We start from the raw sequence: 14,998 nt of genomic DNA, 5'->3' as shown, positions 1-14,998 counted from the left end.
CTTCTTCTTCTTCTTCTTCTTCTTCTTCTTCTTTTTTTTTTTTTTTTTTTTTTTGGTTTTTCGAGACAGGGTTTCTCTGTGTAGCCTTGGCCATCCTGGACTCACTTTGTAGACCAGGCTGGCCTTGAACTCACAGCGATCTGCCTGCCTCTGCCTCCCGAGTGCTGGGAATTAAAGGCGTGCGCCACCACACCCGGCTTAACTTTCTTCTTATGTAGTACTTGGGGGGGGGGAGGTTGCTCGTGCTGGAGGAGGGGTCCGCCTCTGAACTACACTTGAAGCCATGCAGCTGCTAGGTCATAAGCAAGAATTAAAAACTTGTGTGTGGTCTGTGAGGTGTCGCAGCCATGGAATGATGAAGTGTGCCTCTCACCCCGACCCGGTTCCTGTACAGAACTCGTCAGGAGCACCCAGTATCCCCACTTGTTTTGTTTTGTTTGAGGCAGGGTTTCTCTGTGTAGCCTTGGCTGTCCTGGACTTGCTTTGTAGACAAGGCTGGCCTCGAACTCACATCGATCCCCCTGCCTCTGCCTCCCGAGTGCTGGGATTACAGGCGAGCGCCACTGCGTCCAGCTGACAATTATTTATCTAATAGTCATTCTCGTGCCCTATGCAGAAAAATTTGGTGACCTCCGGACTATAAAGCAACCATGAGAAATTATATTAATTTGTATATGAATACAGGAAGATGGCCACAACGTTGCTAAAAGAAGGTTACAACACCCTCTGAGCATGCTCTCTTTCAGGGAACTTGGTGTGTGTGTGTGTGTGTGTGTGTGTGTGTGTTGGCAGGATACTGTGATGGTTATCTACGGTACTAATACTGGCTTCTGTAACTTCCTTGCTTCTGTGTTTGGATTCTCTCCAGTAGACAGCTGTTACATCTGAGAGTTGAAAAAGCATTTAGGAGGAATATTAATTGTAAATACTTCAGCAACCCACAGTGGATTTGGTTGGGGACCAGCAGAGTTTTCTTCATGCCGGCTGAAGCCACCAAGTTAAATTTGCATCCTGAGGTCCCACAAGGTCGATTGTGCTGCTGCTGCTGCTGTTGATTTAGGTCTCACACCCAGTTTGGAGAAAAACAACATCATCACCACCTCCATTTAGTTAAAATCAAATTAGCTCCCTTGGATAAGTGAGTGAAGATTTCCTTCTTGCCACCTGCAGGGCTGACGCACTTCAGACTAGGCCCAGGCATCCTTCAGGGGACCTGGATAGGTCCAAGATGAGGACGGAGGGAGAAGTGATGAAGAGAAGCGATACCTTGACTTGAGCCCTCTGGTCTGTGGTCCCTTACTTCTGAAGGTTAGGGTACCTTGATACCTTCCCACTGGCACCCGTCAATGAACACCATATTCCCACTCTACCTGTCTTTACCCAGACTGCTGGGAACAGGAAGGAGGTCACAGTCCCTTTCTGATGTAGAAGACAGACATCTTTATATACGTCCTCTCCACAGATGTGTCCTGGGTACCTGCTCTGTGCCTGGTGCTGCTGCAGGTGCCAGGCTTTCAGGAGACAAGATGCTAACCCTGCTCTTGGGAGATTATATTTAATTGTCAAGGAGTGTGTGAGCGACACACGTAGCCCGCTGAATTTAGCACCGGAAGAAGCTAAAAAGCCTGAGTGCAGAGGAGACGGCAGCTCTCAGGATAGACCACTGGCATCTCTCCATGCCTCTCTCCCTGTCTGCGGCCTCCACAAGTTCGTTATCACAGTTGATAAATTGAGGTCTATAATTGCTATCTACCCCACAGAGAGCTGTGGAGATTAAATGGTGCAAATGCCTGGCACACAGTAAATGTCCAATCGATGTTTATTATCTGTTGAAACAAACCAAAGCACTCTGGCTGTCCAGAAGCCCTGGACAGACATGTTTTGCTATGAGTGGCCCTCTGCCTGTTATTAGTAAGTCTGGTCATACCTGAGCCATGAGCAGATTGTCTCTCCATTACCCAGAGAGGGCAGGAACATGTAAAACCTAGCTGAGTGCTGTGGCCTCCTCGCTGGACCCAAGGCAAGCCCAGGTGACAAAGTGAAGGACAGGGAAAACTGGAGAGCTATGAGGCAGTGGCTTTGAGCTGGAGGTCTGGGAGCCATGTAGATCTGAGTCTGAATTCCGTCACCATCCCTTTGCTAGCCTTTCTTTCTTTCTTTCTTTCTTTCTTTCTTTCTTTCTTTCTTTCTTTCTTTCAACAAGGCTTTACTCAGGAGCCCAGGCTGGCTTTGAACAATTGGCAAACCTCCTACTTCAGTCTTTCTAGTGCTGGAATTACAGGCATGTACCGCCAACCCAATAAAATGGTATTAACCCAAGGTTGCACTGAGGTGGAGCAGAGATAATGTACTTGCTACTTTTGGCATGGTGCCTGACTCATGAAAGAAAAGTCACTCCAAGAATTTCATTTATTTGTTTAGAGACAAGGTCTTGCTATGTTCCCTGCTTGACCTGGAACTTGCTTTGTCAGTCAGACTGGTCTCAAACTCACTAGGATCTATCCCCTTCTCCCTCCCAAAGGGGGACACACACACACACACACACAAACACACACACACACACGCGCGCACGCTCGCACGCGTGCGCTCGCACGCAGGACAATGGCCCAGTCACTCCAAGAGCATTGCTTCAAGAAAGTGCCAGACAGTGGTGATGCAGGCCTTTGATCCTGGTCTACAGAGTGAGTTCTGGGACAACCAGGGCTACACAGAAAAAAACCTGTCTAGAAAAACAACAACAACAATAACAACAACAACACAAAACTCCCAAACAAACAAAAATAGGAAAGCGAATAACCAACTGAGTAGTCAGACCAGTCCCAAGAATGCCTTGTGCAAAGGAGAGAAAATTTTGACCATTTCGAGGCTCTGACAGCCACTCTGAATTCGCCTGGGGAGAAAAATATTTAGAGTCAATGTGCACCAGGTTTGAGCTGAGGAAACCCTGCTCCCAGAGCGGGGGTGGGGTGGGGTGGGGGGGAGGGAGGCCTGTGGGGGGGGGGGTGAAGGGAGCAAGTATGCATTTACTAGTTCTTGTGTAGCTGAGTGGATCCCCTCACAGAGCACACCCAATCTCCATCTAAGAAAAAGAAAAATTAATCGAAGTGGTACCCATCCTCCTGCGTCAGGGCTGGTCTAACAGAAGACTGGATGAGTTTTGGGCTCAGAAAGCAAGTTCAGGCCCTTGGTGCCTTGGTGTTTCTTTGTTTGTTTTGTTGGTTGGTTGGTTTTGTTTTTCAAGACAAGGTTTTTCTGTGTAGGCCTGGCTATCCTAGAACTCACTCGGTAGACCAGGCTGGCCTCCAACTCAGAGATCCGCCTGCCTCTGTCTCCCGAGTGCTGGGATTAAAGGCGTGTGCCACCATCACTGCCCAGGCTGCTTGCTTGGTGTTTTAAGAAAGGAAGAACACTGAGATGGATGTTTGGGAGCAAGTGCCCAGGCAGCTACATAATTCAAGATGAGCTAATGGGGATTTTTGAGTTGGGGGAAAAAAAAACTGTGTCCTAAAGCATCGAAGAGCAGATAGTGGTCCAGACAGCTTTCTCTGGGTTTGGTCCAATGGGAGATTTTTTTTTCTTTCCTTTTTCCCCAGGGCTGAGGATACACCCAGGGCTTTGTGCATGCTCCATCCCAGCCCCACAATAAAAAGTGCATGCCATCACTACTCTTTTTCTTTTTTTATTTGCTTTTCATGACAGGGTTTCTCTGTGTAGCCTTGGCTGTCGTAGAACTCACTCTGTAGACCAGGCTGGCCTCGAACTCAGAGATCTGGCAGCAGGAGCCCTTACCTTCTGAGCCATCTTGTCAGTTGCTTGTCCGGCACAGGAATGGGGCAAGAGGGTGAACGGAGGAGGGGGTTTGCTCAGCAGCACTCCACGCTTTGTCATTGTCTTACACTGGTAAGAGTGTGATTTTTTTTTTAAAGATCTTTATTTATTATGTATACAGTGCTCTGCCTACATGTACACCTGCAGGCCAGAAAAGGGCATCAAATCAAATTATAGACGGTTGTGAGCCACCATGTAGTTGCTGGGAATTGAACTCAGGACCTCTGGAAGAGCAGACAGTGCTTTTAACCTCTGAGCCATCTCTCCAGCCCCAAGAGTGTGATTTTTATACTCTTTTGATACCTGTAGTTTGGAAAGCTGTCCACCAGACCAATACAGTGGTGTGTCTCAGGAAGCATGGCTTGCTACACAGCCCGTCTGAGGAATACAGATGGGGCCAGATGTTTAGGAAGGCAGGCAGGTCTGTGGTGACCAGGGACCTGAGGAGGTTCATGTACTGTGCCACGCTGATCTGCCTTTCAGAGGAGACGGCCTGAGTCCTGGAGATGGGGAACTTGGAGAGGCTGCGACTTGAGTCCACAAGAGCTCATGACATCACTGTGATACATTTGGGGTGTGTGTGTGTGGGGGGGGGGCAACAGGATGGGGACTTGACAAAATGGTCAAAGTCCTCTAACTCTGAGAGTGTACAGGAGGGGCCAGAGTCCTAAGAGCGAGGGAGTTCCCTCAGTGAGGACAAGAAGCAATGGTGTGTGCTGTAAACACAGAAGCAGTCTAAGAGAAGGTGACTGGAAAGGGCCTCTTAGAAGAGGGGATGTCAGCCTGGTGTGGTGGTGTATGCCTTTAATCCCAGTGCTTGGGAGGCAGAGGCAGGCGGATCTCTGTGAGTTCGAGGCGAGCCTGGTCTACCAAGCGAGTCCAGGACAGCCAAGGCTACACAGAGAAACCCTGTCTGGGGGGGGGGGGAGAAGAGATGGTGTCTGAATAGAGGGTGAAGGTGACAGTAAGTCCTGAGGCGGGCTGGGCTTGGCGCGTTTAAGGAATAGCAGAAAGGCCAGTTGGTGGGCGAAGGCATTAGTCAAAGAGTAGCTTTGGCGAGCCTGGATCCCAGAGACGGTTTGAGGCACGTTATGGAACTTATAGGGTGATTTCCGGAGGCCCTGCGGGTTGAGAACAGAAGTGGGGTGTGATTTGTCCTGAGGCTCTAGCAGGGGACCTAAAGAAGTCACCAGGGGCAGGGTGTGGCTGTGGAGGGCGAGAGAGGGAAAATGGAGGGACTGAGGAAGCTGGCTTACTTCTGGGCGCTTCGGCCTAACACAGACCAGGCCCAGCAGCCTCAGCTCCACTCAGCAGCCGCCCAGCCCCCTCTTCGGATGCAAAGATCTGTCACAAGTCAAAATAGCAGGCAAAGAACAGCCTGGAATTGTTCTATGTAAGAGCAGAGAAATTAGACAAGTCAGCTGTGGGCTCGAGACCGCCTCCCACACAGCTGTGATCCGCATTTCCCGAGACTCGCAAAAACTTTTGCCGCTCCAGCCCCCCACCCCAAGCAAACAGTAGTTATTTTGGGAGGGAGTGGGACAGATGCGGGTCTAAGAGGACAATAAAGGATTCTTTTTTTTTTTTTCCCCTAACCAAAACCCCTCTGATCCATCGCAGAGGAAAAGCTTTAACAGATGAGACTCGGTCAATCCTTCAGACTTACCAAGTGCCAACCTGGGCTCGGTGGGAACCTGCACGCCTTTCATCCCATCATTTGGGAGGCAGAGGTAGGAGGATCTCTGTGAGTTTGAGGCTAGCCTGGTCTACATATTGAGTTCCAGGACAGCCAAGGCTATGTAGAGATAATCTTTCTTTTTCTTTCTTCTTTCATTTCTTTTTCTTTCTCCTTTTTTTTTTTTTTTTTTTTTTTTTTTTTTTTTTTTTTTTTTTTTTTTGAGACAGGGCTTCTCTGTGTAGCCTTGCCTGTCCTGGACTCGCTTTGTAGGCCATGCTGGCCTTGAACTCACAGAGATCCATCCACCTGCCTCTGCCTCCCAGTGCTGGACCACCACACCTGGTGAGAGAACCTTTCTTTAAAGGGAAAAAAAAAAAAAAAGGAGTTCAGGGTTATCCTTGGCTATACCGGGCCTAGTGAGTCCTTACTGTCACATCCTCTATCCCACCCCCAAAAGAGGAAAAGGAAAAAGAGATCAAGGACTCCCTTCTCAGTTTCAGACTCTAGGCTCCCACCTCTGATCTGGATTTTTCTTCCCTGGTGCTAGGAATCCAACCAGGCGCTGTACCCAGAAGCATGCCTCTACTCCAACAGTTACTCTGAACACAAGCTTAAGAATCACTAGGTTGCCAGGCGTGGTGGCTCACGCCTTTAATCCCAGCACTCGGGAGGCAGAGGCGGGTGGATCACTGTGAGTTCGAGGCCAGCCTGCTGGTCTACAAAGGGAGTCCAGGATAGCCAAGGCTACACAGAGAAACCCTGTCTCAAAAAACCAAGTAATCGCAGCCTGAAGCCCATTGTGGGGAGAGACAGGGAAATGGAAGCTCAAAGAAACAAACCATAGAGCAGAGCTAAGGCGAGAATGTGCAGCCTCTTGTCCACTTTTGTGCTCTCGCTATGCTACCCAAGTGGGTCCCAAACAAGTGTCTGGCTCTTCTCTTTTCTTTTCTTTTCTTTCTTTCTTTCTTTCTTTCTGGTTTTTCGAGACAGGGTTTCTCTGTGTAGCCTTGGCTGTCCTGTACTCACTTTGTAGACCAGGCTGGCCTCGAACTCACAGTGATCCACCTGACTGCTGGGATTAAAGGCGTGCGCCACCATGCCCAGCTTGCTCTTCTTTTTTAGTGTCTCTCTGTTACCCAGGGTGAGCATGCTCAATTTGGTGTGTCGTGTTTCTGCTCCCCTCAAGATAGGGTTTATCTGTGTAACCCTGACTATCCTGGAACTTGATCTGTAGACCAGGGTGGCCTCAAACTCACAAAAATCCACCTGCCTCTGCCTCCTGAATGCTGGGATTAAAGGCGTGCTCCACCTCCACCCAGCTTTAATGCTGTCTTTTAAATCTTGCTTTCTTGAGAGAGGGTCTCATGTAGCCTAGGCTGGCTTTGAGCTGGCTATGTAGCCAAGGCTAACTTCAAACTATCTCCCTATACCCTCCCCAGACAGGGTTTCTTTGTGTAACAGCTCTGACTGTGCTGGACTCCCTTTGTAGACCGGCTGGCCTTGAACTCACAGAGATCTGCCTGCCTCTGCCTCCCAAGTGCTGGGACTAAAGGCGTGTGCTGCCGCCACTGCCACCACCACCACCACCATCTTAAAACGAACTCTTCATCTTCCTACTGCCACCTTTCCAAGTGCTGGAATTACAGGTGTGCCTCACTATACCCAAAATTTGGTTGGTTTGTTTGTTTGTTTTTCCAAAACTGGGTCTCGATATGAAGCTCAGGCTAGCCTCAAACTTGTAATCCTCCTGCCTCAGTTTCCTGAGTGCTAGGTTTATAGGTGTGCACTTTCCTGTTCAGCCCCTGCAGCTGGGATCTGCTCTCAATAAAATCATTTTCAATCCCAGCACTCAGGAGGCAGAGGCAGGCAGATCGCTGTGAGTTCGAGGCCAGCCTGGTTTACAAAGTGAGTCCAGGATGGCCAAGGCTACACAGAGAAACCCTGTCTTGAAAAACCAAAAAAAAAAAAAATCATTTTCCCTGCTCTTCAGCTAACACCTGACACGAGAACTTGTTCCTACCAGCCTACCCTTCTCTGAACTTTTATTTTTTTAATTTATTTATTTTGGTTTTTCTTTCTTTTTTTTCAAATCTTTTTTTTTTAAAGATTTATTTATTAATTATTATGCATACAGTGTTTTGCCTGCATGTAGACCTGCAGGCCAGAAGAGGGCACCAGATCTCATTATAGATAGTTGTGAGCCACCATGTGGTTGCTAGGAATTGAACTCAGGACCTTTGGAAGGTCAGGCGGTGCTCTTAACCTCTGAGCCATTTCTTCAGCCCGATTTTGGTTTTTCGAGACAGGGTTTCTCAGTGTAGTCTTGGCTGTCCTTGAGTTACTTTGTAGACCAGGCTAGCCTTGAACTCATGTTGATCTGCCTACCTCTGCCTCCCGAATGCTAGGATTAAAGGTGTGCGCCACCATGCCCAGCTGAACTTTTAATTATTTATTTTTATTTTTTAAAGATTTATTTATTTAATGTAATGAGTACTCTATCTGCATGTACACCAGCAGGTCAGAAGAGGGCATCAGATCACATTATAGATGGTTATGAGCCACCATGTGGTTGCTGGGAACTGAACTCAGAACCTCTGGAAGAGCAGCCAGTACTCTTAACCTCTGAGCCACCTCTCCAGTCCCTGAACTTTTTTTTTTAATCCTTTTTTATTAGATTTATTTTATTTTGTGTGTATGAGTGCTTTGCCTGCATGTATGTCTGTTTACCACATGCACGAATGGTGCCTATGGAAGTAGTGAGCCTCCATGTGGGTGCTGGGAATCGAACCCAGGCTTTTGCAAGAACAAGTGCTCTTAACCACTGAGCCAACTCTCCGGCCCCATAAGCATTAGGCTTGTTTGTTTCATTTTGTTCGTGACAGGATTTCTCTGTGTAACAGCCCTGACTGACCTGGACCTCATTCTGTAAACCAGATTGGCCTCTTCACTGGACTTTCTTACCAATCCGAGATGGGCACGAGATCCTTACCTTGTCCCACTGTGGCTGTGTGTTCATGATGAGGGTGCTCCTCTGGGAGAGTCTCCGTCACACCACCCTGCGCCCAGCCCAGGCCCTGTTCAGAAGGGACCATGGATGTGTGTGCTAGCCACACGAGCTGCGTTGGGGATGGCTGTGTACAGTACAGAGCGTATGGAGTGTGCTGGGAGTGTCAGCGGCAGTTTGATTGCCCACATCTGGCCTGTTACCTGGGCTCAGACCCTAGGTTAGATGTGGGACAGCGACACCTTCCTCATAGCATGGGGTCGGGAAGGGGAATGAGCTGTGGCATTCTCAGAAGGATGGGTCTAGTTGTGTCGGGGTTAGGAGGCCTGGATGGGACCCAAAATGGCCAGAAGTCCTGGGCTACCTACCACAGATGATGCCTCAGGGGGTGTAAGGTCCCAGCAGAGTCTCCCCACTCAGAGCTGACTAATCATACTCCTCAAAGACCAGGCAAATGGTCTAGCTCCCAACTTCATTCTGTACAGAGGAAGAACAGAATTCCGGGGTTGGTGAGGATGGACCACTGCCCCCTCCCCCTCCCCTGCCACCATGCTGTTCTCTGATCTCTGCCAGGCAAGCCCTCTGGCAGGTGAGCTACACCCTGCCTTTGTCCTGGGTGTTATATAATCACTGGGCTCAGGGCTACATTTTATTAACCATAAAAATTTACAACCATAAAAAATTATATTGCCAGGACTCCTTCCTTTTTTTTTTTGAGAGACCTGTCTTTATGCGGCTCAGTCTGGCCTTGAACTCATGACTTTCTTGCTTCTGTCAACTCCGTGCTGGGGTCATAGGGTCCAAGAGAGATCCTTACCCATCTGCTTTGGGAAGAAGGAGCGACGGTCAACTGGGTGGTTCAGGGATCCAACCCACCTTGGCTCTTGACTTTGTGGGTTTTTTTGTCTCCTCCCCCCACCCCCCACCAAGACAGAGTTTCTCTGTGTAGCCTTGGCTGTCCTGGACTCCCTTTGTAGACCAGGCTGGCCTCGAACTTACAGCGATCCTCCTGCCTCTGCCTCCCAAGTGCTGGGAATTAAAGGCATGTGCCACCGCGCGGCTCAACTTTGCTTTTATTTTGTGTTTTGTTCTTGAGGAAAGGCCTCACGTGTCCCGAATTCCCATTTCTCCTCAGGGTTAGCCTCCTGAATGGCGAGAATGCAGGCGTGTGACCCCACACTGGTCACACCCCCCCCCCCCCCCCCGCTTTTGTGGGTCTTTGAGCAAATCCCTTCCCTCCCCCGAGTTTAACGGAAATGGAGATCCTTGAAGCGGATGAGTCACCCATGCATTTCCTTCCAAGGTACACTAAGCTGAAGACTGCCACCAACATCTACATCTTCAACCTGGCCTTGGCTGACGCGCTGGCCACCAGCACGCTGCCCTTCCAGAGCGCCAAGTACCTGATGGAAACATGGCCGTTCGGAGAGCTGCTGTGCAAGGCTGTGCTCTCCATCGATTACTACAATATGTTTACCAGCATCTTCACGCTCACCATGATGAGCGTGGACCGCTACATCGCCGTCTGCCACCCTGTCAGGGCTTTGGATTTCCGGACGCCTGCCAAGGCCAAGCTGATCAACATATGCATCTGGGTCCTGGCTTCAGGTGTTGGCGTCCCCATCATGGTCATGGCAGTGACCCGACCCCGGGGTGAGTGAGCGGAGGGGGCTGCAGCGTGGGTCTCTGACCACAGGGGGGCGCTCTGTGGAATTTCCAAGGCATTTCTCCGGGCAAGTGGGAGGCCGTCGCCATTCATGGTGTGAATTACACAACAGTGAGAGGAGAGGATTGGCCAGTGGGGTGGAAAGTCAGCTAGTGGGGGGGGGGGGGGGGCGGGAGTGTGGGTGGTTGTCCGTGGCAAGAAAGAATGACAGGATGATAGGCTGCTGGCCGAGAGGAATTTTATAATAGAATTGTGGACTAGCTGGCCAGGACTGTGTGGATTACAGGGAGTTGGATAAAGGGCCAAGGTGTGATTGTCTCTGACCAGTGAGCAGCAGAGGCTACAGGATCTGCAGACCCACCCCAAACTTCTCTTATCCCACTTTGAAACCCACTGGATGGGCTGGGGAGATGGCCCAGCAGCTAAGAGCCCATATTGCTCTTTCTGAGGACCTGAGTTTGTTTCCCAGCACCCACATCAGGTGACTGTAATCCCAACTCCAGGAGGCTCTCACACCGCTGACCTTTGTGGGCACTTGGATTTATGTGCACATACCCTCCCCCCTTACACATAATTGAAATAATAATAGTCATAATAATAATATTATTATTAATAAACACAGGAAGTTGCATATATACAGGGCTATAATCCCTGAACTCAGGAGCTTGAGGTAGCCTGGGCTATGTAGTAAGGATCTGGAGCAAGAGGGACTCAGTGGGAGGATGTGGATACCTTGGTAGAGTGCTTACTTACCCAGCATGCTCAGCACCCTGGGGTCAATCCCCAGCGTTTCATAAGTCAGGGATGGTGCCGCACACCCATAAGCCCTGCAAAAGGATCAGGACTTTGGGGCTAGCTTTAGCTCCATGAGTTTGAGGCCATCCTGGGCTACATGAAACCATGCCTCAAAAACAGAGAAAAATAAGGAGAAACAAAACAAAACAAAAACTAGAAGACAAACAAACAAACAAAAAAATCATTTGTCCAAATGGCCAAAGGCAAGCCTAGAGAATGGCCCGCAGGGTGTGGCAGGCAGGTGCAGCTCCTGGGTGTTTTTCTTATTTTCTATAGCTGCTATAACAAGCATCCCCAAAGTTCAGGGGCTTTATATGAACATTTATTTCTTTACTCTACTACCAATCCACTGGGTAGCAGGATAGTTTGGGGGTATCCAGGCTTCCAGGGGAGATGCTCAAATCTTCCATTGTTGGTGTCTGGCCAGCACATAAGTACAGAAAGAAAGTCGGGAGAAATCATGACTTTTCCTTTTTTTTTTTTTTTTTTTTTTTTAAGATTTATTTATTTATTATGTATACAGTGTTCTGCCTGCATGTACACTTGCAGGCCAGAAGAGGGCACCAGATCACATGACAGGGTTTCTCTGTGTAGCCTTGGCTGTCCTGGATTCTGTAGACCAGGCTGGCCTCGAACTCACAGTGATCCTCCTGCTTCTGCCTCCCGAGTGCTGGGATCAAAGGCGTGCGCCACTACACCCAGCTTACCACTTTTCTTTAAAACACATTTTTTTTTCTTTTAATCTATTATTTACCGTGTATATATGTACACCTACAGACCAGAAGAGGGCACCAGATCTCATTGTAGATGGTTGTGAGCCACCATGTGGTTGCTGGGAATTGAACTCAGGACCTTTGGAAGAGCAGGCAGAGCTCTTAACCTATGAGCCATCCCTGTCCAGCCCATGGCTTACCACTTTTCAATGTTATTGCTCATCATTTCCTAGTGTCGGCTGGTCAACAGCCCACCTTCATGTAAAGAAGTCTGGAAAGGTGCCATTAACCTGTGAGTCACACCACCTCATAGACAAAAGTAGGGAAGGCTCTCTCTCTTCCTCCTTCCCTCCCTCCCTCCCTCCCTCCCTCTGTTCTCCCCTACCCCCACCCCCTGAGGCACATTGTGGGGATACCCCAGCACACAGGAGACCGAGGCAGAAGAATCTTGAATCCAAGGCCTCTTTATATGATACATCCAGACTTTGTCTGAAGGAAAAAAGAAACCAGAATCAAGTGGTTTAGTTCCAGGCACACAGGCAGGCATTTTGATGGAAGTTGACCTTAGACTCGAGGCTCCTGCCCTCAGATCTCTCTTTCCTTTTGGTCTCCGGGTAGAAGTCTATAGAGGCTTGATACTCTCACAAGGCGGAGCCCTCAGGGCCATTATAAAGCCTTTGAGCAATTGGTTCTGGCTGAGCAACAGGGCCCCATTGCTCACCATCAGCCTTCAGTTTACACATCATTACCTGCGGGGAGCTAAGCCAGATGGGCCTTCTCCCTCCTCCCTCCTCCCTCACACACACTGATCCTCAGGCACCCCCAGGGGTCCTGCCAGCCTGAACTACCAGCCCCTTTCTCATGACTCTCAGCCTGCAAATCTAACTGCGTGGATCCGAAAGATCTTAGGTATCCCCTGGGCCAGCTTCTGGCCTGAACAGAACCCTACAGCATCCTCTGAGGTGCTCATCTGGGCCACGCCCATTCTCCGGGTCAGGAAGTTCCCCTGCCTCTTCCTACAGGGCTGCTTTTGTTGTTCTATTTTACTTTGGGATATGGTCTCAATATGTGGCTTTGTGCACTTGAGAGCCTCCTGCCTCAGTCTCCTGAGTGGTGGGATTCAAGGTGTGTGCTACCTCACTTGGTGCAAAATGGTTCCTTTTCTTTCTTTCTTTCTTTTCTTTCCTTTTTTCCCCCCGAGACAGGGTTTCTCTGTGTAGCCTTGGTTGTCCTGGACTCGCTCTGTAGACCAGGCTGGCCTCAAACTCACAGCGATCCGCCTGCCTCTGCCTCCCAGAGTGCTGGGATTAAAGGCGTGTGCCACCACTGCCCAGCTTTTTTTTTTTTTTTTAAAGATAGACTCTCAGGCCCGGCATGATCTCATAAGATAGGATCTCAGGCTAGCCTAGGAGTTAATGTAGTAAAGGATGATTTTGGATTTCTCTTTCTCCTTGCTTACATCTTCTGAGTGCTTGGGTGTGCCATATGTGTGGGCCAAGTTTATACAGCGCTGGAACGGTACTAGAACTTGAACCCAGGGCCTAGTGCATGCTAGGCAAGCACCCTAGCAGCTGAGTTACACCTCCCAGCCCTTAACGCATCCTAAGTCAATCTTCAGTACTGATGGATCCACTGGAGCAAGTCTGACAGTAGATAGGCAGTCTGCTGAATTAACGCAGTGACATTACTGGCACAGGATAACGTATTACTGCCATCCACTGACATACAGGCTTACAAAGGACCTGGGAGAGGACACAGAAGGGGACCTCCCAGACGAGGGCCAATTCTGGGGTCTTGAAGCATAAAACGGAGTTCACCAAGTAAATGGACAATCTAGGTATGAGAATCGCCTCGACCCAGTCAGTCATCTTGAATGGGGACAAGCAGCCTCAGCCCCATAGGCACACAGACCTCTGACCCGTGTCTTTCCTTGTTTCCCCGGGCTCAGATGGAGCAGTGGTATGCATGCTCCAGTTCCCCAGCCCCAGCTGGTACTGGGACACTGTGACCAAGATCTGCGTGTTCCTCTTCGCCTTCGTGGTGCCGATCCTCATCATCACGGTGTGCTACGGCCTCATGCTGCTGCGCCTGCGCAGCGTGCGCCTGCTGTCGGGCTCCAAGGAGAAGGACCGCAGCCTGCGGCGCATCACGCGCATGGTGCTGGTGGTGGTGGGAGCCTTCGTGGTGTGCTGGGCGCCCATCCACATCTTCGTCATCGTCTGGACTCTGGTGGACATCAATCGGCGCGACCCGCTTGTGGTGGCAGCGCTGCACCTCTGCATTGCTCTGGGCTACGCCAACAGCAGCCTCAACCCCGTGCTCTACGCCTTCCTGGATGAGAATTTCAAGCGCTGCTTCCGCCAGCTCTGTCGCTCGCCCTGCGGTCGCCAAGAACCCGGCAGCCTCCGCCTCGCCCGCCAGGCCACCGGGCGTGAGCGTGTCACCGCCTGCACCCCCTCGGATGGCCCGGGCGGTGGTGTGCTGCCGCCTGATCTACCCGGCTCTCCCCCTAAGTACCCCTCCCAAGTGAAGTGACCCACCGAACCAGCCCCCCCACCCCCCCGCCCCCGGGAGGCCGTGGCCACCATCTGGGCAGCTAGATTAAGGCTTGCACAGAGGGGAGACCTCTGCTGGGGGCGGAGCCTGAGAGATCCAAGGCTTCGACATGGAGGGGTCGGGAGCGGAGCGGGCGCTCCAGATAGTGACACCTAAACTGGACCGTTAGTTAGGCCTCTCCACTAGGGCAGAGCGTCAGCCTTGGATTAACCTCGGGTTCTGGCCTTTTGAACACGCAGGTCCAGTCTGAGACCTGAGGATTCCAGCTCCAGGAACCAGGAGGGGCAGTGATGAGGTCCATGGCTTGATGGAGCTGAGAATCTAGGGCTTTGTGTTATTGGGTGGGGGGGGGGAGCCTCTTCTTAGGCGAGGTGAGGGGGACAGGGCAGTCAGGCAAGACAGCTTAGGGTTTGGTCAGGAGATACCCCCCCTTGGGAGGGGTTAGCTTTAGAGAAAAATCAAGTCTCTCACCATGTTTGAACTTCAGGCTGAAGTCGCTGAGGCTAGGACCTGATGGTACAGCCCTCTGTCCCTGTGGGGCTGGGGACAGGTCAGCTCGCAGAAGCCGAGGCTCCCTGGATACCAAACAAGGCCTCCAGAATCAAGTTCTAATGGGATCCCTGAGTCTCAGGAAGGGGTGAGAAGGTTCCAGGCTCTAAAACCAAGTAAGGCTTTGTGTCAAGAAGTGGAAGAGGGGCTGGAGAGTTGGCTCAGTGGTTAAAGGCATGTGTTGTTCTTTCAGAGGACACAAGTTCGAT

At 50.4% G+C, this 14,998-nt stretch overlaps 1 protein-coding gene across 1 annotated transcript in view; it reads left to right on the top strand.

Moving 5' to 3' along the window:
• Oprd1 (opioid receptor delta 1) overlaps positions 1-14,230 on the top strand; it is a 29,033-nt gene extending 14,803 nt beyond the window's left edge. The window contains exons 2-3 of the mRNA XM_051171281.1: positions 9,814-10,163; positions 13,633-14,230. Coding sequence (XP_051027238.1) covers positions 9,814-10,163; positions 13,633-14,219 — 937 coding nt within the window. The 3' untranslated portion in view covers positions 14,220-14,230. The remainder of the gene's footprint in view (positions 1-9,813; positions 10,164-13,632) is intronic.
• The last annotated feature ends 768 nt before the right edge of the window (positions 14,231-14,998 follow it).

This window comes from Acomys russatus, chromosome 29 (assembly GCF_903995435.1).
Source record: "Acomys russatus chromosome 29, mAcoRus1.1, whole genome shotgun sequence".
Lineage (NCBI taxonomy): Eukaryota > Metazoa > Chordata > Mammalia > Rodentia > Muridae > Acomys > Acomys russatus.
Note: the sequence above shows the minus strand (reverse complement) of the source record. Positions and strands in the feature narration are given on the sequence as shown.